General features: G+C 39.4%; 1 protein-coding gene across 1 annotated transcript; it reads left to right on the forward strand.

Moving 5' to 3' along the window:
• The first annotated feature begins 939 nt into the window (after positions 1 to 939).
• Positions 940 to 24,888, forward strand: cspg4ba (chondroitin sulfate proteoglycan 4ba). The gene is made up of 10 exons (XM_026322216.1): positions 940 to 1,187; positions 4,437 to 4,600; positions 6,677 to 10,246; positions 10,763 to 11,236; positions 11,746 to 11,922; positions 16,384 to 16,582; positions 17,005 to 17,136; positions 19,543 to 19,715; positions 20,218 to 20,401; positions 20,917 to 24,888. The coding sequence occupies exons 1-10, from the start codon at positions 1,073 to 1,075 to the stop codon at positions 22,974 to 22,976; spliced, it is 7,248 nt and encodes a 2,415-aa protein (XP_026178001.1). The 5' UTR covers positions 940 to 1,072; the 3' UTR covers positions 22,977 to 24,888.
• Positions 24,889 to 25,113: the final 225 nt, after the last annotated feature.

The following is a 25,113-nucleotide window of genomic DNA, read 5'->3' on the forward strand; positions in this document are numbered from 1 at the left end:
AAAAAAGCAATAACAGTATTATGAAAATACAGCGAAGCACACTCTTACATAGTATAACAATGGTAATGGTAGTATTTTTAAACCAAAATGTATTGATGTATTGTTTTTTTTATTAAATGAAACATTTATTTGCTGTATTCTAACAACTGATCTCAAGTTCAGACATATTAAACCTACCTAAAGAAACTCATAAGGCCTTTTTTTTTAATTAAATGCTTTTAATGCAGAACATTTAGCTTATCAAATAGTCACTGTTTGGTTACATCTTAGCACATGAACATTTAATAAATGCTTATAGCACATTATAATGTAATAAGCATAGATAAATACATTTTACTATTGGTATTGACTGGATGAAGTGTTACCATTTTGTTGTTTGTGAAGGTATTAACTCTAAAATCTCTAACTCAAACTTTAGCTGAATTTCCCCTCAGGGATTAATAAAGTGTATCTTGTTTAAATCACAACATTTAGCATTAATTTATTTTGTGGCTACTTGCATGCCATTTAATAAAAGCTAATATAAGCTGAAATAAAAGCTCTTTGATTTTCTCTTCACGTTTATGTTTTTTCCCCACATGATGCAGGATAGGATTTTTTAACCCTCTCCAAGCTTTTGTTTTGAAAACCAGGATTAATATGGTCGTTTCTTTGAGGACACACACACATTTGTCTGTCTTTATCTATCGTTGGGAGGACATTCATGTAATACTTCTAAATGTAAATATCACAACTAAATGCCTAGTCCCCACCCTAACCCTAAACCCAGCCTAAACCTAACACTAACCTTAATAAAGTCTCACAGCGTTTTAAAATTGTGAGGACTGACTGAAACGTCCCCACAACGGTGGTATCACCGCACACACACACACACACACACACACACACACACACTCACGAGGCGGAGTTAGACGGATCTACAGTCGTGCTCCAGTCCAGCTCAGGGTCTGCGGCACACACGCTGTTTCTCTCCATTTACGGGATTGGCCGAAGTCTCCTGCGGTGTTCGATCTTACCGAAGCGTGAAGAAGTGAAACGTGTGTGGAAATATGTAACTGTGCGGTGCAACAACATGACTCTTTCCACCGGGGGAAGGAAGATGGACCCTGCTGTGAAAAACACCGAGCAGAAGTTGTGGCTTAGCGGTCTGCTCTGGTGCTCGCTCCTGCTCGAGCTGGCGTCGGGAGGTAACAATGTAACTTTTGGTCTGTTTCTCAATCAAAGCAAAAGAGATAGAGACTCATTTCTAATGTTTAGTTAACACTGTGAAGAGTTTTCTTGTTTGTTTTGTAGTGGGGGACTAGTTTCACCCTGGGGGCTACTAGAGATTTCCAGGTTATAAACTACATTTGGTTCACAACAATCCACATTAACAACATAAACATGTTGGGTTTTTTTGTTTTGCTCACTGTGATTTCCTTCGTGTCTAAGCTTCAGTGCTGTTTCTCTAACATTAATAATGTGCGTCTAAAAGCAGGTTTGGTATCACTTTACAGATGATTGTTTAAATGTCTTCAGTGCGTGCTGTTGTGTTGTTGTAGCAGCCCACAGGTCTCCTAACGTTAACCTCAGTCTAACACCTAGCAGGGCTTAATAAAATGTGAATGGACAGGACGGTGGTTGTTTTGGCTGCAGTGTCACGATTCATTTCACAGAAACTCGTTCTAGCCTTTAAAATGCAGGATCTCTCTATAATAACCTCAGTATTTTTCTCATATGAAATATTTACTTTGGCCTTTTGAAAATCTGGGCATGCACACTCACAATGTGTAGGCATCCACAGTGCTCTCACCTTATCGGAGGCAGCAGCAGAAAGGGGACTGTGATGCCCACTGCACTGGAAGAACTATCTGACTGTGGCAATATCACACTCAAATGAATTCAAGGAAATGGACATTTGCTTCTCCGTTGAAGAACCTAAGGGGGAAAATATGTTTTTAATGAGTTACAGCTACAGATGAACATTATTTACATCGTTGAGGGCATTCATTAGTCTGTCTGGTTGATTTGCCAGTCATCTAAATTCAGCACTCATGCAGGCTGTGCCCCTGGGGATAACCAGGAATTATTTCACTGTGACACACACTCCCCATGTCCTTCATTCAAAATGACTGCAGTATATACTGCTGCTTTACCTCATTGGATTTCTGTGTGTGTGCTCTGTATTCCCTTTGCATTATGAAACAACCCTTTGCTAAAATATCCACGTCTGAGTATTTGACAGTGCACCAGCAACAGAGTGACATGACAGTCAACAAAAATCCAAAGAGGCATTTCAGTCAAGTTGCATCTCTGATTTGTTGTATAAACTGAGCATACAGGCCGTGACAAGCACTGGTCTTGCCCCTCACATTAACTGTGAGCTGGTGTTCACTAAAAGGAGACTGACTTTGTAGTTGAAGACATGGATTGTGAAATCTCACAAAGGAAAATGTCCCTGTCATGAAAGCCCTGCAGACATGTAGATTACAGAACAATCTACAGACACCTTCTGTTTCTGCATCTGAAGGAAGGCGGTCAGTCATGCATGGGTATTTTTGTGTGCTCTTTAATTAGCATACCCCCCAAATTTTAATGTTTCTGCAGCTGAAACAACATGAATTCTTTCCCAACACATTATTGTCTTAGATTTATATACAGGCACAGAAGCACATCGGTCAGAAAACCTTAATTTGTAACAAAACATGATGCTCAGTCATATGACTGGAACGTCATTGTGACGTTGCTGAAATACAATTGAGCGTGCATGTCCATCCTTGTGAATTTAAGAGAAAAATGTCATTGCCTTCCTACAGATACAGTCAGATGAATAGATATGATGTATAACTGAGAAAGGACAATACATGTATTCAGTGTGACTTAGGATCAGACTAAGGATAAGTAATGGAGTTTGTTTACTTTTAGCTGGACGTAATAATTAATCTTTTTTACATTGGACAAATCACAACTATCTATAATTTTGAAGGTTGTAATATTTATTTTCTTTCTTCTGCCATTTGATATACACTGTTTTTTGAATTTTATAATTAAACATTAGTTTTTGTGTAGTGCAGTTACATATCCATCCATCCATCCATCCATCCATCCATTTTCTATACCTGCTTATTCCTTAACCAGGGTCCCAGGGATCTGCTGGAGCCTATCCCAGCTCTCTTTTGGGTGGAAGGCAGGGGTACATCCTGGACAGTTACAAATAATGTTAATTATTAATTGAAGGGCTAGTTAGCACACTTTGCCTGTTTAATTGTCTTAATTTTTACTGCACAATCCATACTGGTTGAATTTGGTCCAGCAAACTACCTATTAGTGCATTAAACCTTTTAGGAGTAAACCCAATGCATTAACACACTTTACCTTTATCTGGATTCCCCAATGTATCACTCTGGCCCATTAGTCGTATGCTGCTCTTGCCCCTAGGTTATAACTACAAATTAACCAAATGTGTAATGGGCATGTTTCTACACAGAGACAAAGATGTTTGTTAAGCTTTGAATATGCAAGCTAGTTAAAAAGCTGAACTGGTGGTGCCTGGAGCTTCAGAGCATGTTAACCCAGATTACAGGGTGATGTGAAATGGCAGGGAGGTGAGGTAGAAGAAACAGCTGGGTCCATCCACCATAGTTTCTGAACATGGGGCTACAGACAATGTGGGGATGTCAGAGCCTTTCATGTTCAGGTTGAAAGTTCCTGTCAGGGCAGGGCAGGTCGGAACATGTTTGACTCCCTCCGAGCCACCTCCACATCCACTGCCTTATTTTGTATTTTGCTGTTGTGTCGTTAAAATGAAATACTTTAATATTCAGATATGTAATTTCTGCAGTTTTGGACAGTCCATTAACAGCTTTCTCCTAAAGCCTCAAATGAGCAGGCAGCAAACATAAAACTGCAATTTTGTTGCATTGCCTGAGCTCGAGTTTCATCCTAAACATAGTTTTTACTCTACAGGTATCACTTTAATGTGCCATAATGGAACTCTGTCATGCTTACATGTAAAATAGTTATGTTTTAGCACATAAAATACAAACACAACTGGCCTACAAGGAAGGCTACACTGAGTAGGTCCAATGACTGTTGGAAAAATCAGGTGAGGTATAACTTGTGCAGTTGAAGCTATAAAGCTCCCTGGGTATGTGTTTGTGTGTGTGTTTCCCAATTACAAAGGCTCAACTCTACTTGTAAAGAACAACCAGATGATAATTAGCCTGGCTTTTATTTCTAAATGTCACATGTTGGCTATATTAAGACCATAATGCTTGATTTGACTGCTCTGAAGTCAATGCCACTATTTTCTGTTCTGGTTCTCCTTTATTTTCAGAATAGTTTGAGTGTGATGCACACACCACATTCAAGCATGTACGTTCACCCTTTTGTTCTATATATGTATATATATATTTTATTTTTTTGAAAAGCTGTCTCTCTCTAATATCTCTTTCTAGCTTCTTTTTATGGCGATGGCTTTGTACAGCTCAAAGCAGCAGAGTCGTCCGACCATAACACGCTCCGCCTTCGCTTCCGCACCTCTAGCAGCAATGGACTGCTGTTTCTTGCTGCTGGCCAGACCGACTTCTTCCTATTACAGCTCCATGATGGTTGCCTGCAGGTGGGTACATCCATGGCCCCAACACATATTTATTCGAGCATACATGAGCCCATACATGCTCATATATGCTCAGGCATATAGTATACGCAGATGGATGTGCTCGATCACACACTGATCACCGTAAGCTATGTCTCACTTGACAGTGTCAGTCTCTCAACACAGTAACACAAACAGACAAGTCTGCATGGTGTGAGCTGAGTGCTAAGTCAATATCAGTCACTTCTGATCACAGCAAAAACTAAAAGATTATGAAAGCAGCCAGGTCTGTGGTTTTAGTGTATTTGAATGAGTGACTGATTGAGTGAATATTTATGTTAGCTGGAAAATTGTTACCTGATCACAGAGCAAGATAACCTGCTTCCTAACTAATCAGTATACTGCTTATAGGCATATATCTGTTAGCACTAGAATCACTCCATGAAATATCTAATATTGGGCTGTAATTAACAATTTGATTATTGAATTGGTCTATAACATGTTAACAAATTATGAAAAAAAAATTCACAGTTTCTCAGTGCCCAAGGACTCTTCAAATTGATTGTTTTGTCCAACTAGTAGGAGGAGAGAAATATCACCACTACCCCTTGAGTTAGTCAATTTGTTTGACTAACAGTCCAAAACCCAATGATAATAAATTTACAATAGGACTTTAGAAATTTAGGATAACTTTGTGTTGCAAGCAGTATGCACTATTTTTAGCCCTCAACACAATCCTTGCTGGGAGGACTTGAGGGTGAAATACATTTGTCCCTTCAAGCTTCTAAAGCTTCCTGTAAGCAGCTCTGCCAACCTAAATCAGAATACAGAATGGAGAGTTGTATTGGAGGGTGCCTAGATAGCCTAATATGCAGACACATTCAAAAGTAACACAGTCCTGAGATATGTGTTATAGCTTTTGTGCATCAAACATGACAAATCCTGTGACTAAGCTTCTACTCGTGTTAGACTTGTGCTGCTGGGAATGAGTCATACTGACTACTGTGTTGGATTGTTGTACTTCACTGAGCAAAAGGAGTAAAACGCTGATCCCGTTTCTTAAACTGGCACAGTTTACCAAATTATTTTTTTGTTCATTCACACAAGTTTTCCTCAGGCTTGGGGTCTCATTCAGTGTGAGTCAGACTTGAGCGTTGCTCCCTGGAAGCCTGTGCATGGATAGCAGGGGCTCAGCAGCAAGCCTTGACAAGTATGTCATGATAATGCAGCATTAGTTTGAGATGGTGACATGATGCTCTGGTGATGGCTGAAGGCAAAAGGATAATACTGCTCTTCCTTCCTGCTTTAAATGACAGACAATGCACACTGTTGTAACAACAAATGACATCATGGAATATAAGCAGTCTAAATCCTGGGTTTCCCTCTTCAGGTGTCACAGTGGCCAATCATTATATGTGTGTAAGTCATAATGTCAAAGAATATATAAACAATTATTTGATCTTTTACAATATAAGTAGTTTAAGAATGTCTTTGTGATCATACATGCATGTTTAAATGTAGCTTTGTGCAGCTGTACTTAGTGTTAATGTGTTTAATGTGTTTACAAGGACTGTGCTAACACATTTAAAATAATTCATGCTGGAGCTGAATGAAAAGTCAGAGGATCCTCCCTGTCAGTAGTCTTTATCCTGTGGTGACCATGAATGCAAAAAGTTTATGGCCATCTATCCAGTGTTTGTATTCAGCCAGAACCAGAGGCATGCCAGCAGATCAACACTGCCGTTCCACTAGCATGGCTGACAATTACAGCAATCGTGTGGCATCCCAAAAAATGTCCATGATATCTGTTCTAATTTGATAACCTTAGTTTACCCTGAATTGCTATTTTAGGACCAAAGCTGAGTTTGCATTTTCTTCCTGCATGGGTTTTCTTTGAGTGCACCAGTATGTTCCCACAGACCAAAGACATGCAGGTTAGGTTAAGTGGTGACTTCAAATTGCCCCCACAACCTTTGAAAGGATAAGCAGCATAGATAGTGGTTGTACGGGTGGATTGCTGCTTAGATCCATCATCCATGTCTGTTTAGTCTGAATTACATTATAGCACATTTCATAATTTAGTTTTGTTTCTTTTCCCAGCTGAAAGTGGACATTGGATCAGGGGAGCAAATGTTACAATCACAGCAAGGCACCCAGCTCAACGACCTTGCCTGGCACTCTGTTGAAGTCCATCATGTGCAGCGCAATATCACTCTGACTGTAGACAAGAACTCCCATTCCACTGTAAAGCTGTCAGGTCCCCATCACAATCTCCACATAGATGGTCTCTATGTTGGAGGCTCTGGGGGCCTGGACAGATTTTATCTCTACAAAGACGTGATTGGTTTCAGAGGCTGCATGGAGGATGTGGTCTTTAATGAGCTTGACTTGCTGTCATCATTAAGGCCATATACTGGATTCAAGAAGGTCTATGAGGTCTCTTTGGGCTGTAGTCCACAGTTCTTTGCCAATGAGGAGGACCCTATCAGCTTCTTCAGCTCCAGGGCTTACATTTCACTCCCAACCTGGAACACCCAGCAGGAAGCGGTATTTGACTGTGTTGTGCACACCTCAGCTAAAGAGGGAATTCTACTGTACAACTCAGCCAGAGAGGGGAGCTTTGTGGCTATGGAGATTCAGGAAGGTTTACCAGTGGCCATTGTTGGAATAGGTGGAACCAAAACTGAGCTTCGTTCCCTCACATTTATCAATGACAGGAAATGGCATTCTATCAAGCTCCATTTTAGTTCCAAAAGCCTTGAGCTAGCAGTCGATGGCGAGGTGGTAAAAAGCAGCATTAACTCCCGTGCAAAGGCGCTTCAACTTAAAGGTTTTCTATTTGTTGGTGGTATTGATGACAGCACCAGAGCAGAAGTCAGAAAGTCAGGGCTTGTCTCTGTGTCTGGAAAGCGTGCCAGAGGAGGATCCTTCAAAGGATGTTTGAAGAACATTGAAATCAACACAGTGAAGATGGGCCTCTCAAATGCTTTTGTCACCAAGGATATCTCAGTTGGGTGTGAACTAGAGAAAGAACCAGATGTATCAACCTCTGTAAGTCCAACAGGTGCTCCAGGATTGTTTTTCCACTTAGTGACAACAACACCATCTTTCCACATGTCCACATTCGCAAGGGGCCTGGATAGAAAATATGGTTTGGATTTTGTGCAATTTAAAAACCTTGTAGTGCAGGAGGGTGGTCGAGCATCTCTCGAGGCCAAACACATCAAGGTACTATTGGACTTCAAAAAGCTGGGCATTCGGCAGTCTCAGATCATGTTCAGAGTTCAGGAGCAACCAGTGCAAGGTCAGATAAGGCTTGATGTTGATCAGGACCAAGAGGAGAACACCTTCAGCATGTTGGACCTTTGGCACGAACGAGTGATGTACATCCATGGAGGGTCAGAGGAACCAGAGGACTTCTTCATGTTTTCAATTTATTCCAGCAGTAGAAAGGAAGTTCCTGATTATCTGAAAGGCAACAAATTGTACCGCTTCAATATTACTGTGACACCCACCAACGATGCTCCTGAATTGAGCCTCCCTGAAGGAAATCTCTTTGTTTTGTTGGAGAACTCAAAGAAGCGCCTCACCACGGATGTTCTGAAAGCCACAGATATTGACAGCGACTACACGGACCTTCTCTTCTCTGTACTTGGAAACCTGAATGCTGATGCAGGATATTTGGAAATTGAAAACAACCCTGGAAAAGCGGTTACCTCATTCTCATATTTAGACTTGGAGGAACTGAAGGTGTACTATGTTCACAGAGGGGTTCGAACCTCAAGAATAGTTCTAAGAGTGAGTGATGGAGAAAAGGTCAGCAACACTGTGGTTCTAAGGGTCATGGCTGTAACACTGGAATATAAGATTGCCAACAATACTGGTCTTGAGATCATTCAAGGTGACACAGCTATAATTGGTTCAAAGCAACTCGCTGTAGAAACCAATGCTGTGAAACAAACTGTAGACATCCGGTACGATATTATTGAACCACCTCAGTATGGAGATCTCCAGAGACTTCACTCAAGCGGTGAATGGAGGCCAACTGACTCATTTTCCCAAAGACTTTTAGAAAAAGAACGGTTGAGGTATGTTAGCACTTTTCAAGACATCCAGACATCCAATGTCACTGATTACTTTAAGTGCAAAGTTAATGTGGCTGCAAGGGCAACTACTGAAGTACTCTTTCCAGTCACTGTGAAGTGGGTGAAGTATCACCTGGTGAGGAATATTATGATAGACTTGGATAAAGTTAGAAAAGAAACCGTGGACTCGGAACATCTTTTTGCTACAGCTGAAGGTGTGGCCCTCCTGGAGGAGGACCTTTATTTTAGAGTTCTCACAACACCAAAGAAAGGGAAACTCATACTTGACACTACAGTCTTGAGAAAGAACTCAACCTTTACCCAAAGAGATATAACAGATCTAAAAGTGCATTATGAGCTAGTCGACAGGCCTTATGAAGATACAAGTGACAGGTTCAAATTTCAGTTGTTTTCCAAGCATTCTCAGTCACAAAACTATGATTTCCAGTTTTCCATAAAAGCTGATGCCAACAGTGTTTTCATGAGAAATAATGGACTCTCACTTCAGGAGGGAGAAAGTACACTTATTACAAAAGACGATCTGTTTGCAGAGACATTGAGTACAAAGGACATGTACTACACGGTCATAAGTAGCCCCAAACATGGAAAGCTAGCCCGCATTAGTCAGTCAAATTCTAATGATAGCTACAACAACATCTTAACCTTTAGTAATCAGGATATATTAGAGGAACGGATCATGTACATTCATGACGACAGTGAAACAACTCAAGATGAGTTCGCTTTCATAGCCTCCACCAGCCAAGGGTTCAAATATTCCATTGCAGAGGATGAAATTGGATCTAAAGAAGGAATGTTCAACATATCTATCCAGCTAGTCAATGACCAAAAGCCAGTACGTGTCATAGATAAGGTTTTCTACATAGTAAGAAATGGACAGCGCTTACTCACATCAGAGGATTTGTGTTATCACGATGCTGATTCTGATTATGATGATAGTCAGTTGATTTACACTCGACGTGGAATTCCAATGGGAGATCTAGTGCTCGTAAATGACACCACTCATCGGCTGTTCCAGTTTCGACAGAAGGATTTGGAAGAAAAACGAGTTTTGTTTATTCACAAGGGTGTGAGCACTGGCAGGTTTGTGCTCTTTGTCTCCGATGGAAAACATTTTGTTTCAAGTCTTTTAGATGTCAGTGCACACGATCCTTTCTTAAAGGTAGGCAACAACACTGGCTTACTGGTTCAGAAAGGCCAGTCTGTTTCTTTTTCTACCAGTAATTTCAGTGTGATGTCAAATTTAGACATCAGAGATGACCAAGAGGTCATTTTCAAGTTGGATGAGGCTCCCAGCTATGGAGGACTTTATCGCAGTGCAACAAATGTAGAGTCGTTCACACAGTCTGACTTAAAGAAAGGGCTGATCTCTTATCAGCACAATGACAAAAATCATCTGGCAGACTATTTCAACTTAACAGTGAAAGCTAAAGGTCTTCAACTTGCGGTGAGGATCAATGTGAAGGTTTACCTAGAAAGCCACCAGAGGCCACCCATCGTTCAGCATCACAATACCCTATTAGTGGAAGCGGGAAAACCAATAAAGATTGATGAGACTAAACTAGAGGTGAGTTTTTCAAAAAGTATTTTTCAAGTCACAGTCAACAGTGTACATGCAGTTACATTTTTGGCTGTATTTATTGCTACTGATCAGTATAATTTCACCTTCTTCATTCTAAAAAATCTAAGAAACGATATTTAGTTTTCTATGTTTTTCTTTATTTTTAACCACTGAGCACTAATCATCTTCTTTAAACAGAAAATATGGTAATGGGAATTTTAATTATTATAATGATGACATATAACAAGTGCATATATTTAGCTTTTTTAAATAGTTTTATAGGATGAAACAATGATGGCAGATAATCCACATTGAATAAGAACAGTATCATCATAAAAGGTTAATAACTTTCTTGTACAGGTTTTCAAAGCTGGTGCAAGGGTGAAAATCAAATGCAGACCAGCCTTTGCTTTTACATTTTATAATGATTGCATGTTGCCTTGAGTAAAATGAAATCTAACCTTTACCAAGATGTTGAACATTTCAAATCTAACCACTGAATACGTTTCTTGATTGTTGCAGGTCATTCACGAGGACAACCTGCCATCTGAGATTGTATTCACAGTCAAGATAACCCCCTCTCAGGGATTTCTCCGTCGTTTTGTCGAAGCAGAGGCACGCTACGTCGGAACCAAGCAGTCCCCTGTCAAGACATTTACCCAGGAGGACATTAACAGAGGGAACATTCAGTATGTGCAGGTGGAGCCCGACGTTGTCAACGACACCTTCATCCTTGATGCCACTAACAGCGTCACTGACGTCAGTGATATTAAGATGTATGTTGAAATCATCCCACGCCTCATCCCACTTCAAGTCTCAAATTTCACACTGAATGAGGGTGCTTCTAAGGCATTGACCCAGGATGTGCTGAAAGTCACCAACAGACACTTTTCTGGAATGAACTTTATGTACAGTTTGACTGAGCCCCCACAGCATGGACACATTGAGCACTCCAGACATCCAGGTGTGCCCATTACCTCTTTCACCAGGAGACAGGTAAGTTATTGTTTTTTCTTATTGCATTCATAGATTGATTTAAAAGATTGGAGGTTTTGTTACATTGGAGCCAATTTTGCAATGTTTGTCACCTAAAATCAGCTCTTTTCCATATAGAAATGTTTAGAATAATTTTCTTAGACTGATCAATTAATTTGAATTGATTTGATTTATTTGAATGATTATTATTTTTAGGCCTGAAAGTAATGCCACTGCCACAGAAGCATGTTTATATTGTCTGTAACTCAAAATTCATCCCTAATTAAATTACTGCTGTTTAGAGTACTGGCCTGGCCTGACCCCGTGTCCCCCTCACCCTACCCCAGCTCAACTCTTTCAATCTTGATATTTTTTTAATATTGTGGTTGCGTCTTTAATTAATTACTACACATATAGAGGCAATGACATATTGTCCCTTTGTGTATTTCATGTCATCAAGATAATAGTGACTGAAATGTCACAAAATATTAGTGCTATTCTCCCTAATAATATTGATAATCTTTAACCAGGTTGAACATGAATTCATTTACTACGTCCATGACAGCAGCGAAACCTTAGCTGACAACTTCACTGTAGTGGCCAATGACACAGGCCTGAGGAAGCAGAGTGCAGCCCAGACAGTGTACGTCCAGGTTTCAGCTGTCAACGATGAGCCTCCTGTTATTACAGCCAACAGGGTCCTCCGGGTGAGTCTGCTCTGCTGCTCTATATTTAAACTCTGGGTTTTTTACTAGCAGGTCTGGCACCATAGCTTACTGACAGTTTTCATGTGAGCAGTGTTGCAAGTTGCCATGGCTGGCTGGCTGGATGAAGGAAGCTATGTTTGCTATGTGGAGGGTCTGGAGGGGCGGCTGGCAACACAGAATAGACATTGACATACATTTTGGAGGTGCCTGGGACTTGAAAGAAGATCTGTTAGGGTACTTAGATGATATATTTTCCAACAAATGTTCTTCAAATTCAAATTTATCATTAGTTTTTAATGTGTCAGTTGTAACTGGTGTGTCTGGAAATGGATTCTGAGGCTTTTATGAGGACAACAGAGTGTAAATCAAATCGAAAAAAAAAAAAAATCTCCCAGGCCTTATGCTGACATAAGGTATTTTTGCCAAAATCATTTTTGCTTGAATTCAGTTCAGTCACTGACTGGCATCATGGCGTGCCTGGAAAAAGGAAATACATACTACCTTTACTATATTTCTGTGAAAGTCACTTCCAGCTACATACATTTAAATGTATTACTCATAAATTAAACAATGATAGTCATGAGTCTCCTTGTTCTAAGCAGTGCTGAGTTTTACTCTGTTACTTTAGTGGCCAGAGTTGGAAATTGTCCTGCTGGAAATCATCAGACGTTTACAGCAGGTCTCTATTGTCTGTGCAGCTTTGCCCCAAATGCCTCAAATTCCTCTGGGATCTTACAGAGTCAGAGCTCAGTGAATTCTACAATATGTTATCCTAAAGAAAAGCTGAATGCCAGTTAAATAATGATGTTTTGATTTTTCATAGTAGTCTCTGACAAACTGGTTGGGACATATTGATGAATTCTTTTAAATGTGATCATTATACTGTATCGTGTTTTGCTAGACACCCGGTGCAAGGTCAGGATGTTAAACTGGAACTAGATCCTTGGTGTCCACAAGGTGGCTCTCTGTCATTACACATTATGCTGGATCTCAAACTTAAGCTGTGGAAGATTTTGAGAGATTTACAGGTTTCTTTTTAATCACTGTTATGTGTTCCCTTGTAGAATTTATTGGAAAGATTCGAAATGGCTTTGGCTTTTAAAAGGAGTCATCAGTCAGATTTTTATTTATGTATTGTGGCACATGTTATATAAGCTTGACAAATGCTGATTAAACTCAGGGAACCCTGCACTAAATGTCATGCCAGGATTGATACAAATAATAAACTATTCATTTTTGTCAAAAATGAAACAAAACTAGACAGAAGCATCTTTCAGTGATTGCTAAGTATTAACACAATGCTACAACAACAGAATCAGACAATATTTTTACACGTGAAACCAGCAACCTGTTATCCAGTTGTAGTTGTGGTAGTGCTGAATGCTACATACTGTACATTGGATCTGTTTCTGTTTTTGAAGTTATGTAGGTATTTAATATGGGAACAAAACCCAGATAAGATAAGACAAAACAAAATAAGATTTATTAATCCTCAAAGGGAAATTCACAGATTTGTGAGCAGTCTCACATGTTGTGTTGTACGTTTTCATCTTACATGTCCTTTTGACAGACAGGAGGCTTAAGGCCAAGTCACATGAGATAAATCTGCAGATGAGACTAAAAATAAAAACCACAAAGTTATTAAAGTTTGTCTGGAAAAAATATCACAGTAGTAAAGTAGTCAGAGCTGGCAGGAGTTCAATAAAAATGGATCAGAAATGTAAGTGCAGTGCACTTTGTTCTGTTTGAAGTTAACCGTCATCCCCATCACTAAAGCTGCAGCCTGATGAACACCTACTAATGTCTAAGGGATTGATCTTTACTCTGAGGGGTCTGTTGTGCAAATTGATCTCATGTGCGTTTTCTTTGAATTCAGTGAGTCACACTGTTGCTGTCAGACTGATCCTGCTGTGACTTCCTGTTAAGTCAGGGATTATTGGAGGTCTTGTCATTTCCCCCTAGAGAAACACACACTCACATGTGTTGCAAGTGTTCTCATATGGGGAGACTATATGAGCTGTTGTGGGACCAGTGTGATGTGTGTGTTGTCCCATGTGGTGAGTAGGTTGGGGATTTACAGGTACTAATTGAAAACCTACCCCATGAGTCTGTTCTAGCAAATAACACTTACCAGCAAGTAAGAGACCAGCTCAGTGCCAGTAATAACAGATATTTAATTTGTTTTTAGCTGAATTTTAAGGCCATTTTGACTCCACTTCCACCTACTGTTTACTAGTTTTTTAAAGTAAAACCCATCCTCACATACTAATGCAGGATATCTTATGTTTATGATAGGTGTGATATATAGTAAGTTTCTGCAACGTTTCTGTAACTGTTACAGCTTTTTTTTGTTTTGTTGCTGCACCCACTTCCCCTTAGCAAGTTCACTTCTGCAGTCTGTGACCTATCACCTCTCTCAGCTTAACGTTCGGAGAGCAGCTGTGAGAATTTGTCTGTATAAATACTTGCAAGATTATTTAAAATGATACGTCTTGTGGCTCAATTGCACTCCGGTATGGCCAATTAAAACTGTTCAAAGAGAAAAGCCATTCATTTTGTATGAAAAGCACTGTCTGTAATTTGTATCGTAGATAAAAAATATGGGGATATGGTGGATTTTGTGACCAAGTCTATTACTTGTCCAAGTCTATCATTAGCAAGTCTATCTAAATTACTATGTGTAATTTGAAAGGTGTCTGTTCTAGTGACAAACGCTTAAGACCAGGGGTCACCAACCCCGGTCCTCAAGGCCCACTGTCCTGCCGGTTTTCCAAGTATCTGCCTGTCCAGCTTCTGATTGGCTGAACACACCTGATCCAAGTAATCAGGAAATAGTTGGAAAACAAGCAGGACTGTGTCCCTCGAGTTCCGGGGTTGGTGACCCCTGTTTAAGACAATGGCCAGAAGATGGAACAACACAACGAGTTAAAACAAGACTGAATATTGACCTTCGACGCTAAAGTGTAAATAGCACTTATTTAACACTTTCACCATTCAGCTATACAGTTTGAGGGTTTACAGCGTGTTTTCCAATGTTTTCAACTGCCTGACATTTTTACCCAACCACTACTGTGAAACAAACTAATGACGTGTAGCAGCATTTTAACCTTTTCCAAAATTACTGTATTATAATCAATGGAGAACCAGTTTGCCAAAACATCAGTGGTAATTGCAGCTGTAAATATTACAGGGGTGCTCTCTGGATCAGATTAAAGTCACTGACTAATAACTCCCCTGATGAAGTGAATCAAGTGTGACTATCAAGTCTTATTGGTGACCTTTGGAAAATAAGAAAAGTTCTGGTTTTCATAGCAACAGCTATAACATAAAATAGAAATAAATCTCTTTTTGTCATTTGTGAATCAAGAAATGGACAATAGTATATAGGATTGCTTTGTAAATGTCCATCCATCCATTCTCTATACCCGCTTTTCCTGGCTCAGGGTCACGGGGATCTGCTGGAGCCTATCCCAGCTCTCTCTCGGGTGGAAGGCAGGGGTACACCCTGGACAGGTCACCAGTCCATCACAGTGCTTTGTAAATGTTACAGTGAGAAACAGAAAACATTTTGACATGTCACAGAAAACTACATGTGTAAATAATATTATCATCAATGACTGAATTCCATTTAGAAGCTTCAATTTCAGTGTCATGGTTTTGTGCTTGCAGACTCACTGTCCTGGCCTGTGCTTAGATAAAAAACAGACTATTGCCTATTGTGACAAACCAAAACATCTGCTGTCAAAAGGACCCGTTCAAGTAACCAGACTTTAGAAGCCATACATTGTCATCTTTTGTGTTGCAGCTTTTAAGTAATTACCATGGAATTAAAATGCGTGTGAGGGACAGTGGTCTGTTATGCAACAGTTACTCTGGACTGGAGTATTGAAGCCCATCCTTTGTTGTCAAGTGTCTGCGTGCTTCAGTAGTTTTGCGTTGTGTGTATCAATGAGTTCCTCTGTTACTCCGTGTTAACTCAGTGCCTTTGATTTTACATGGACACAGGACTAAACACCATCACTCTGCAGAAAGTCCAACCTACACAGCTCTTTATGTGCTTTAGCCTTGAAGCTGGACTCACACCCACAACATCCTGGGTCTTTTGTTTGTAGTAATGAATGACAAGGATACATCAGCTGTTTCATGTGGTCTTTTATGTGTCTCGCTTCTTTTTCTTGTATCTGTGCAGAGGGTAGGTGTTACATATCTGCTCAAGTGCATTTCATTCATGAAAAACGTACATCAAACGTAATCCAGACTTATCACAGATACAGTTTACAGTTTCCACAAATGGAAATAAGCTTTAAAATACTGATTCTTTTGTACAATTGTATACATAAATATGATGGTATGTCAAAATCACATTTGGCTCTTAGCCATTGCACCACTGTTGCTATCTTCCTGGAGGTCTGTATATTAATGTAAATTACAAATGGCACCTGCTGTCTCTCTTATGTCCAGGTTTGGGTGTCATCAGTGACAGAGATAAGGCCAGATGATCTGAGGGCGCAGGACCAGGACACACCACCAGAGGAGCTCTATTTCATGGTGACGCCACCGAGCAATGGACACCTGGCCTTGAAGAGCTCCCCCATGAAGGCAGTGCTCAATTTCACCCAAGCACAAGTAGATCAAGGACAGCTGCTGTTTGTGCACAAAGGTGAAGGTTTTTTTTTCCTGGTAGCTACTGAACATAGTACACATAGTACAAAACTGGAGAGACATTTTTATTTTAAAAAAAAAAAGGAAATTATAATGTGCAAGCAACGTACTTAGACTCACTCTTATATGCACATCTGCGTCTGACTGAGTGTTCCCTTATTAAGACAGAATAAGGATTTTTATCTTGCATTGCTGTTTTTTATGACGTTAGCATCAGGACTGCTGACTAGGTACTTTTTTTATATATATTTTGCAGAAACCAAATGTACCACATTTGTAAATTTGCTTCTTCCAAGAACAAAGTGAAAGCACCTACTCGCAAAATGAAGATGCAGTTCTTTATTTGGTGTGCCACACAGAATCTTAACTTTCCCTTTTTATTTTAAAATTTTTTTTTTTCTTGTTGCATGTCAATTCCAGGAGCCATGTCTGGAGGATTCAACTTCCAAGTGAACGATGGTGTGAACTTCACCCCTAGGCAGATCTTCAGCATCACTGCCAGAGCCTTAGTTCTCAGTTTAGAGGAAAACCGTCCACTCAAGGTGGTTCCAGGTAACTCCTGCTCTCTCAGAAACTAGTTTAAGATTTTCATTATTTGACGTAACTGTAAAAACCCAAACTAACTGTAGTTCTCTCAACAATTTTAGCGTTATCTTCTCTGTCAAGGACTCTAAACTCTACGATGCAAAACTTTAGTAGGTCACACAATATAAATTTTAGAAACATTAATACATTTCATAGAACACATGATCTCTGTAGTTTTAAAAATTAAACAAGCATTGATTTTGTTGAGGCCTGTTTGGGGATGAAACACTAGGAAGTATTTACACTAATAATGCGTGTGTGGAATAAATTACAGTTTCTGTTTTTATCATCATGAAGAAAGACATGTTTTTACTTATGTCTAGACAACAATGGAGCTCTACAGAACAGAAGACTGAAATATATCAGGTTTTGGTTACACAGACAATATTATCATTGTTTTCCTATTTTCATTGAATGTGCTGACAATAGTCAGTTATTCAATAATTTAAAAAATCTATATTTTTACTGATACAACTCAAATCTAATTTCAAACCACTGTCTGTGCTTAACATTAGCTTTTTAATAATCATTTTCTTTACCCATTTTACACAAGAAGATTTGAATACAACTTCTTTTGTTTAGGCTTTTGTGTCATGCTGAAATTTCACACCTACTTTTGACAAAGAACTGAAGCAACATCTTTTATCCATCTCTATGACCCATTCACACTCTGAGTTGTACTGTGCTGTTATAAACCAAATACAAAGTATTGATTTCCTCTTTTTTGTTAAATTTATAAGGGCTCGACTGAAAATTTTATTTGCAATTCTGTCTGAGGCACCTTGCCATTTTTTTTTTCATTATATTTTGTAGAGTTGAACCTTCTTGCATGTTCAGTGAACAGGTTATATTTTTATGCAGTATGCTACTTTTAACACTCAGGATCTAAAAATAGGCCGACTGGGTGTTGTCTGTGTCTATAAACACATCTAAGGCCTTTTTGAGATTTTCAGTGGTCTGGTCTTTTAGTTAGCAGGAAAGGATATTGAGAGGGCAGCAAACTGCCAACTGGCACGCTCTGCTGAGCTTCCCTGCCACAGGGTGAGTGGGTGCTGAAAAGCTGTGCCACTGTCTGTCTGAGGCAGGCATATTTGTGTTTTGTGCTAAGGAGGGCAGAGAGAGGGGGTTGGGATGGGAGCTTTAACTTTCATGGTGTGTAGGGAAGATTAATGTTTTCCCTCTTCCTTGCAAAATCCTCAAATGTCGGGGGCTTTCTGTAAAATTGCACAGACTGCTCACTAAAAATGGTTGCACATGCCTCATTAAGAAAACCAGTGTTTACCTGAAAGCAGTTAGTCACTGTGGTGTTGTCTGCAAATACCAGAGAAGAATTCCTAAAGGGAATCTTGATGGGAGCTCATTTAGTTAAAATTCAGTGGCCATGATGATACAAAACTATGTCAGAACAAAAACACATTTATATCAGCTAAATATTATATTTATTTATCTGCTCTGTTCTAAGAAATGTCTATTGTCCATAGAATGGTTAATACTCAATGTTTCTATTGCTGGTGTTTAAGATGCCAGGTTTAAAAGCCATAAAAGAGGAAAACTTCCTTATGTGCGTGCAGTTGTTCCAAATGGCTGTACGTGACGGTGTAGAGAAATTATGGCCATCATGGAAGTGGGGAGATGTGACAGTTGTTTGAATAGGGGCATAATGCTGTATATTTTCAGGCTGTCTCTCTTGTAAGACATTCATAGTGTCTCAATTGTCAGTTATAAATACAGAAAAGTGACAGAAATCGTTGTGTGGAGTGAAAGAGAGGTGAACCAGGCCGTCGTTCCCACAATCCTTTTATGTACTATAGAAGATATTAATGATATTTTAATGTGGATTATATCAATTCTGTGTTGCTGTGTTCTCCCAAACCCCTTTCCCATGATCATGTTATATACATATTATTATCTCATAGGGCCCAAAACATTAACATCCAGTAGTGAAAGGTGCGTTTCCCTCTACCTTTAAGATGATGCATGTGTGATAGACAACGCCCTCTCTGTAGACACGACGTTAGAAAGTAATGAAGCTCTGTCATCATGCACAGCAGATGATTCTTGTTACATTCTCCCCAAGTGGAAGATTTCTGAGCTTTGTTAGGAGCCGATCCATTTTTAATTTTTATTTGGATTTTATGTAACATCCTGCATTTCAGTTGGACAGTCCTTTAAAAAGTCTATAGTGGTTGCAGTGCAACTTTAATTTGACACATCAAAGGACTCTCATTGGTCTATTCCTGTGGGGGAAAAACACTTGTGAAAAGTTTCCAGGGGGAAAACCTACTAAATTTGGTGCAGCCACACGAGTGTTAACAGTGTAGTCAAGTCATTTCATTAATTATTTTCTCAATTCATTTCACATGGTCGCTACAGGTGCTTCTACACCAATCACAAATGAGGATTTGCAGGCAGTGACAAATGACATGAGCAACACCTCCAACCGCATTATTACATTTAGTGTAATTCGACATCCTAAACTGGGTCGTTTGGTGGCAAGGCAGCCTGATAATTCAACAGCTGACATCTCCACTTTTACACAGGATATGGTGAGTGAAGTACTGGAGGTTATATACACACTGCTCTTCAATTTATAGAGTTATGCTTTAAAATACAATGCAAGGCTTGTAGATCAGAGTAAGGTTAAACATTAGTGTTCCTCCATTCATGCGGAAATTTACCCCATTTCCACCGTATGAATAATAGATGTTGTGCATCCTAATTCAGGAAATTGACTTTGCACTTTTGGGCTGATAGGAACATGTAAGGCTTTTATGTAATCACTTATTTGTGATGGATTATGATGTGACAGTTAAAGCTGCAAAGCTTTGTGTACTATTTTTACTGTGGCACAAAGTAGATTTAAATTAATGCTGAAGCCTTATGGGTGCTGTATTCATACATTTCAGAATGGTGAAGAATTAATAAACCTGTTCAGCTGTTTTTGCTGTTGATTAAACTTGATTGCTAAGCTGAATATTTTTGTAAAATCTTTGATGTGAAATTATACTGCTTGCCTGCCTGCGGAGCTGTGGTGTTTCTGTACCACAGGTGAACAAGAAAGAGGTCATATATATCCAAACACCCACTGAGTCAGTGGGCTGGAAAGCTGCAGACTCCATGACCTTTTCTGTGGCATCACCGCCTGCTTCTTTGGACAGCCAGACCTTCAAAATAGACATCTCCTATGAGAATACTGGACCTGAACACAACACAGTTCTGCTTGCTAATACAGGTATGAACAAAATTCTGCAGCCATAAGACTGTTCTTACACAATATAATGCTATGAGCTAAATGTTAATGTCATAATGCAAACCTGCTTACACTAGGTATAAGGTTTACAACCTTAGTTTTAACTTGTTTGCATGCTGATGTTATCTAATTAGCACTAAACAAAGTTCTGACTGTGGTTAATGTGACTGTTTTTAGTTGTTTTTTCAGTCATATTTAGTCATAAATCATATTATTGGATACATTTTGACCCGGTGATGACACTGGACAATATATCAAGAGATTGCCAGAGTGGTTGAAAATGATTGTAAAGGGTGTATGAGTGTGTGTGCCTAATTTTAAGGTAGTCTATCCTAATGTAACTGAAAAATTAGGATTCATTGACAGACCATCATTATCATCATTAGAATAATACTACAACGTAGCTAAAAACTACTGACAGTAGTCTTGTTTATGTTTTAATATTAAATGTAAAAATGTTGCCAACTGTGACTTAACTTTTACTTGCTTGGTGCTAGGTGCTGAGGTAACGGAAGGAGAGAGTGTTGTCATTGACAAATCCAAGCTTGATGCCACTAACCTGATGTCCAAATTGCCAACATCTCAGCGGAGCTCCCATGAGGTCTGGTTCCAGGTGACAACTCTACCTCGGCATGGTGTTATTGTGGTGGGTGAGAGGAATCTTACCATGGAGAAACCCAACTTCTCCCAGTTCATTGTCAACAAATATGGGATCACCTACAAGCATGATAACTCAGAGACAACTAATGATTGTTTCGTGTTCAGTGCATGGCTAAATCCTAAGGGCAAAACAGCACAACGCCCTCATGATGGCAGTGATGTTATTGAGGAGCATTTTAACATTACAGTCATACCTGTAAATGATCAGCCACCTTTGCTAAAAACCAAAGCTCCAAGTTTGAGGGTGGTGCAAGGAGATACAGTAGCCCTCACACCTGAAAATCTCAAAGTTGAGGACTTAGACAATCCACCTGACGATATTAAATTCACTGTGATTAGCAAGCCAAACAATGGTTACCTAGCTCTTGAAGGAAGTTTGAATGAGTCAATAATGGCCTTCACCCAAGCCCAAATCAATAATGGAAGCATTTATTTCATCCATGATGGAAGCTCTGTTTCAGGGGTTTTCTACTTCAGTGTCACAGATGGTCATCATAAACCAATATATAAACTCTTTAACCTAGAAGTGACAGAAATTACAATTTATCTGGTCAATTACACTGGACTGATGCTTAAGCAAGGGCAGACATCGGTGTCACTGACCCAGAACAATCTTGCTGCTGGGACTAATGGGAAGAACATCACTATTCACTACCAGATTACACGACCTCCAAACTTTGGCAAACTTCTTAAGGACAACCAAGAGGTTACACATTTTGAACAGGACGATCTGCACACTGGAAGATTGTCCTACCATATGATGTCACGTTCCTCTGCAGAAGACAGCTTTGAGTTCACTGCCTTCACTTCAGAGGCCAGGCTTACTGGCCAGGTGCTTAACATCACCGTCACACCTTTGATCCGAGTTGGCGGAGGTTTTAATATACCCAATGGAATTGCTGTCAAACTCAACACTAGCTTTCTCAATGCCTCTGAACTGGCTGACATAAGTAATAGTGACCCTGTATTTGAAATAATCTCGCATCCTGAGTATGGGAAGGTGGTTTGGACAAAATCTCAAACATCCAGTAAAGCTGTACCAGTGGATTCCTTCACCTTTCAAGAGGTAATTCAGGAGAAGGTAGCCTTGGAGCTGAACGCCAACATGACTGGAGTTCAAGAGCTAAATGACTCACTGGTGTTTGTAGTCAAAGCTGATAACATCCAACCTGCTAAAGGAGAGTTACATTTTACAGTTGTGCCATATAATCCAGCGCTTTTCCCAACTATAAAGAGTCCTATCCCCGCAACATCATCTGTTCCTCAGACACCAATCCTTACTTCCAGAAATGTAACTGCATCACCAGTCCTGTCTACAGCCTTTTTCTCCACCCAACAACCAAGCAAAAACCAGCAAAAGTTCAAGGGACGCAACCGCTGGGGAAATACCAACAGAACTAGCATTTTTAGTACAACTCTTGGAAAACCAACATATGGAACAGAAGAATTCCCCTTTAGAAACACACCAGTTCGTGTAGAGTCCTATCCTCAAAAAACCTCCAGTCCACTCCTGGTTATTTTACCATTGCTAGCCCTGCTGCTGCTTGTAATCATCTTCGTAGTCCTGGTTGTCTTTCTTCGACACCACAGACAAAGGAAGCAGAGCACTGCTGAACCAAATGAGCCACCGTCCTCTGGTCTTCCAAGCAGTCAGTCCTATCAGAACCACACCCAACAGAGCACAACAGTTCCCACAGTGACTGTCACTCCATTAAACCCCACCAGTCCAGGTAGTCCTGTTCTTGATCGGTTATTGGTGTCAAATCAGGCCTCGGGTTATAACACAGTGGATTCAGACATGCTCATTAGTTCGTGGAGTAATGGTTCACTTTCGGCGTCGTCCCAAATTGTTAGAAATGCCACTCCCACTCTGCAGAAGAATCAGTACTGGGTGTGATATTCCATAAGCGACCTTGTAGTGTATATGTGTTTGAGAATACTGTTGCAGGTTAACAGAATACATGTGGTTGTGTCACTTCTCCAAATAAGGCTGCAGTGAATTGTTACCTGTTACAGGTTATTAGCCTAAAACTGCATGAATTAATATAGTTATATTAACACTAAATCAGATGACATAGTAGGGTTTCAGTCCTAAGATGGATATTTCATCCATCAGTTTTTATGTGCATTAAAACACTAAGTGGAAATGTAGGGAATTTAAAAATATCCCCCAAAAACAGTGTTTACATTTGGCTGAAGTGAAAAAGTTCCTGTATCAAGAAAAACTGAATGCAACAAAGTGCAATGGAAACTGGCGTACAGTAACATACATGAATCATGTGGCTTTAATGTTCAGCGAAGAGATGAAAAATAGCAGCAGACCACAAAGAGGCTGTATAGTGATGGAGATAATGTAGCATTGTGGAAAATGTATAGAATAAAATAGCAAATTTCTATCATGTTTTTAACAATGGTAGTAACTGGCTAGTGAAAAAGGCTAAAGCATTTAGCAAAGTTAAGACCAATAACTTACAGTAACATGTGGTGTAGGTTAAATCCAAGCAGAAAGGCCACTGAATATTGAACTTGCATTCACCCTACAGCCAGAAACACAGCTCCAATGGGAGTATAGTGTTGGTCAGTGTCTGCTGGATGTTTAATACCAACCACAGCTGTATATTGCATTGGTTAACTTGAGCATTTACAAAGTGTCATTGTTAAAAAAAGTAACCCATGTTTGGTGCCTAATGTATAGTTATATTTACTCACTCCTTATGCACGTTGAACCCTCTCTCCTATTATGGGTCACAATCATCAGAGCAGGAGCTGATGCTAATAACGGCTTGAAACTGTGAATTGACTGACACTGAAACAAAGATGCATTGTTTAAGCATTTCAATTGATTGTGCAGATTTTGTAGTGTTGTTAGGTATAATATATAATAGTATAGCAACATTTTGTATACTCAGGTATTTTATTTACTTGATGTTACCTTTAATGAGGGTTGCACGTATTGTCAATAATTATGCTATTTGTTTAACTTCACATGACTGAATATTTCTATAAATTTGACAGTTCTGCAACAAATGCTTCCCAGCATGGCTGTATGTTGAAATCAGACACTGAGATGGATTTATACCACTATTAAGATTATTCCTTTATAATCTGGGTAAAATGTTAGAAGTGTTTTGTCATGTTTTTCATTTACTATGCACAGTATTTTTATATTTCACCAAGCATGTTGGAAAATCGAGGCATGGATCGCAAAGAATCTATATATTCTACACACTTTCACCAGTGATTAAGATTCATATTACTTTTATTCTCTAACCTATTAATAGGTTGCAGTTAAATAAATGGTACAGCCATCTACTGTTAGAGAGACCTAGCTGGGGATGGGAGAGAGTTTCTGAAGTGAGCTGTTAAAAAAACCTGTCAGCAGGACAAGTTGTCAGTCTCACTTATTTGAGCAGTGACTTTGTGCAAACACAGGTCATGTTTAAACATAATGACAGATATTTCCAAGAAAATGTCAAGAAACTGAAATTTTCATTGACTGAAGTGAGTGCTGCTGTTTATAATATTTAACACGGATAAGTCTGTCAAACCTGTGTCCCCAGTTTTTTGACATGATCTACTGTAGGCCTTCGTTGACACTGTAATGATATATCTGCTGGAAATGAACAGTGCTGTCCTGGCAAGCTATGGGGGGGGGGTGATGGTTAATGTTTATGTTATAGAATCATTTTGTACTGAAGAGACGCGTCTCCCACGTGTATCCCGGTTTCATCTGAATGATGTAAACTATCGTGTAACAGAAATGTCATATTTATTTATACCGTATTTTTAATAAACCACTGTAAAATGTTTCTAAGGAATTACTTTCATCGATCAGACATAGCAAAGTCATACAGTGTATGAACAATGCAGTCTTTCTGACGTTGTGTCTGCCCATTTCTTCCCCAACTATATTTATTAACATCCAAATTGTCCCTTATTTCTTTTTGGTTAAATGAATTTCTGGCAGTTTTTTTCTATCACTATAATTTAACAGGACAGACAGATTTTGAAAAGATTAATTATTGCTTCTCCCA

This window comes from Mastacembelus armatus, chromosome 9, assembly GCF_900324485.2.
Source record: "Mastacembelus armatus chromosome 9, fMasArm1.2, whole genome shotgun sequence".
Lineage (NCBI taxonomy): Eukaryota > Metazoa > Chordata > Actinopteri > Synbranchiformes > Mastacembelidae > Mastacembelus > Mastacembelus armatus.

Bases quoted from the DNA above. Each gene is read 5' to 3' on its own strand.
- cspg4ba (XM_026322216.1), top strand. From the start codon at position 1,073: ATGACTCTTTCCACCGGGGGAAGGAAGATGGACCCTGCTGTGAAAAAC. The intron at 4,601-6,676 runs GTGGGTACATCC...TTCTTTTCCCAG, and splicing joins TCCATGATGGTTGCCTGCAG to CTGAAAGTGGACATTGGATC. The intron at 11,237-11,745 runs GTAAGTTATTGT...ATCTTTAACCAG, and splicing joins CCTCTTTCACCAGGAGACAG to GTTGAACATGAATTCATTTA.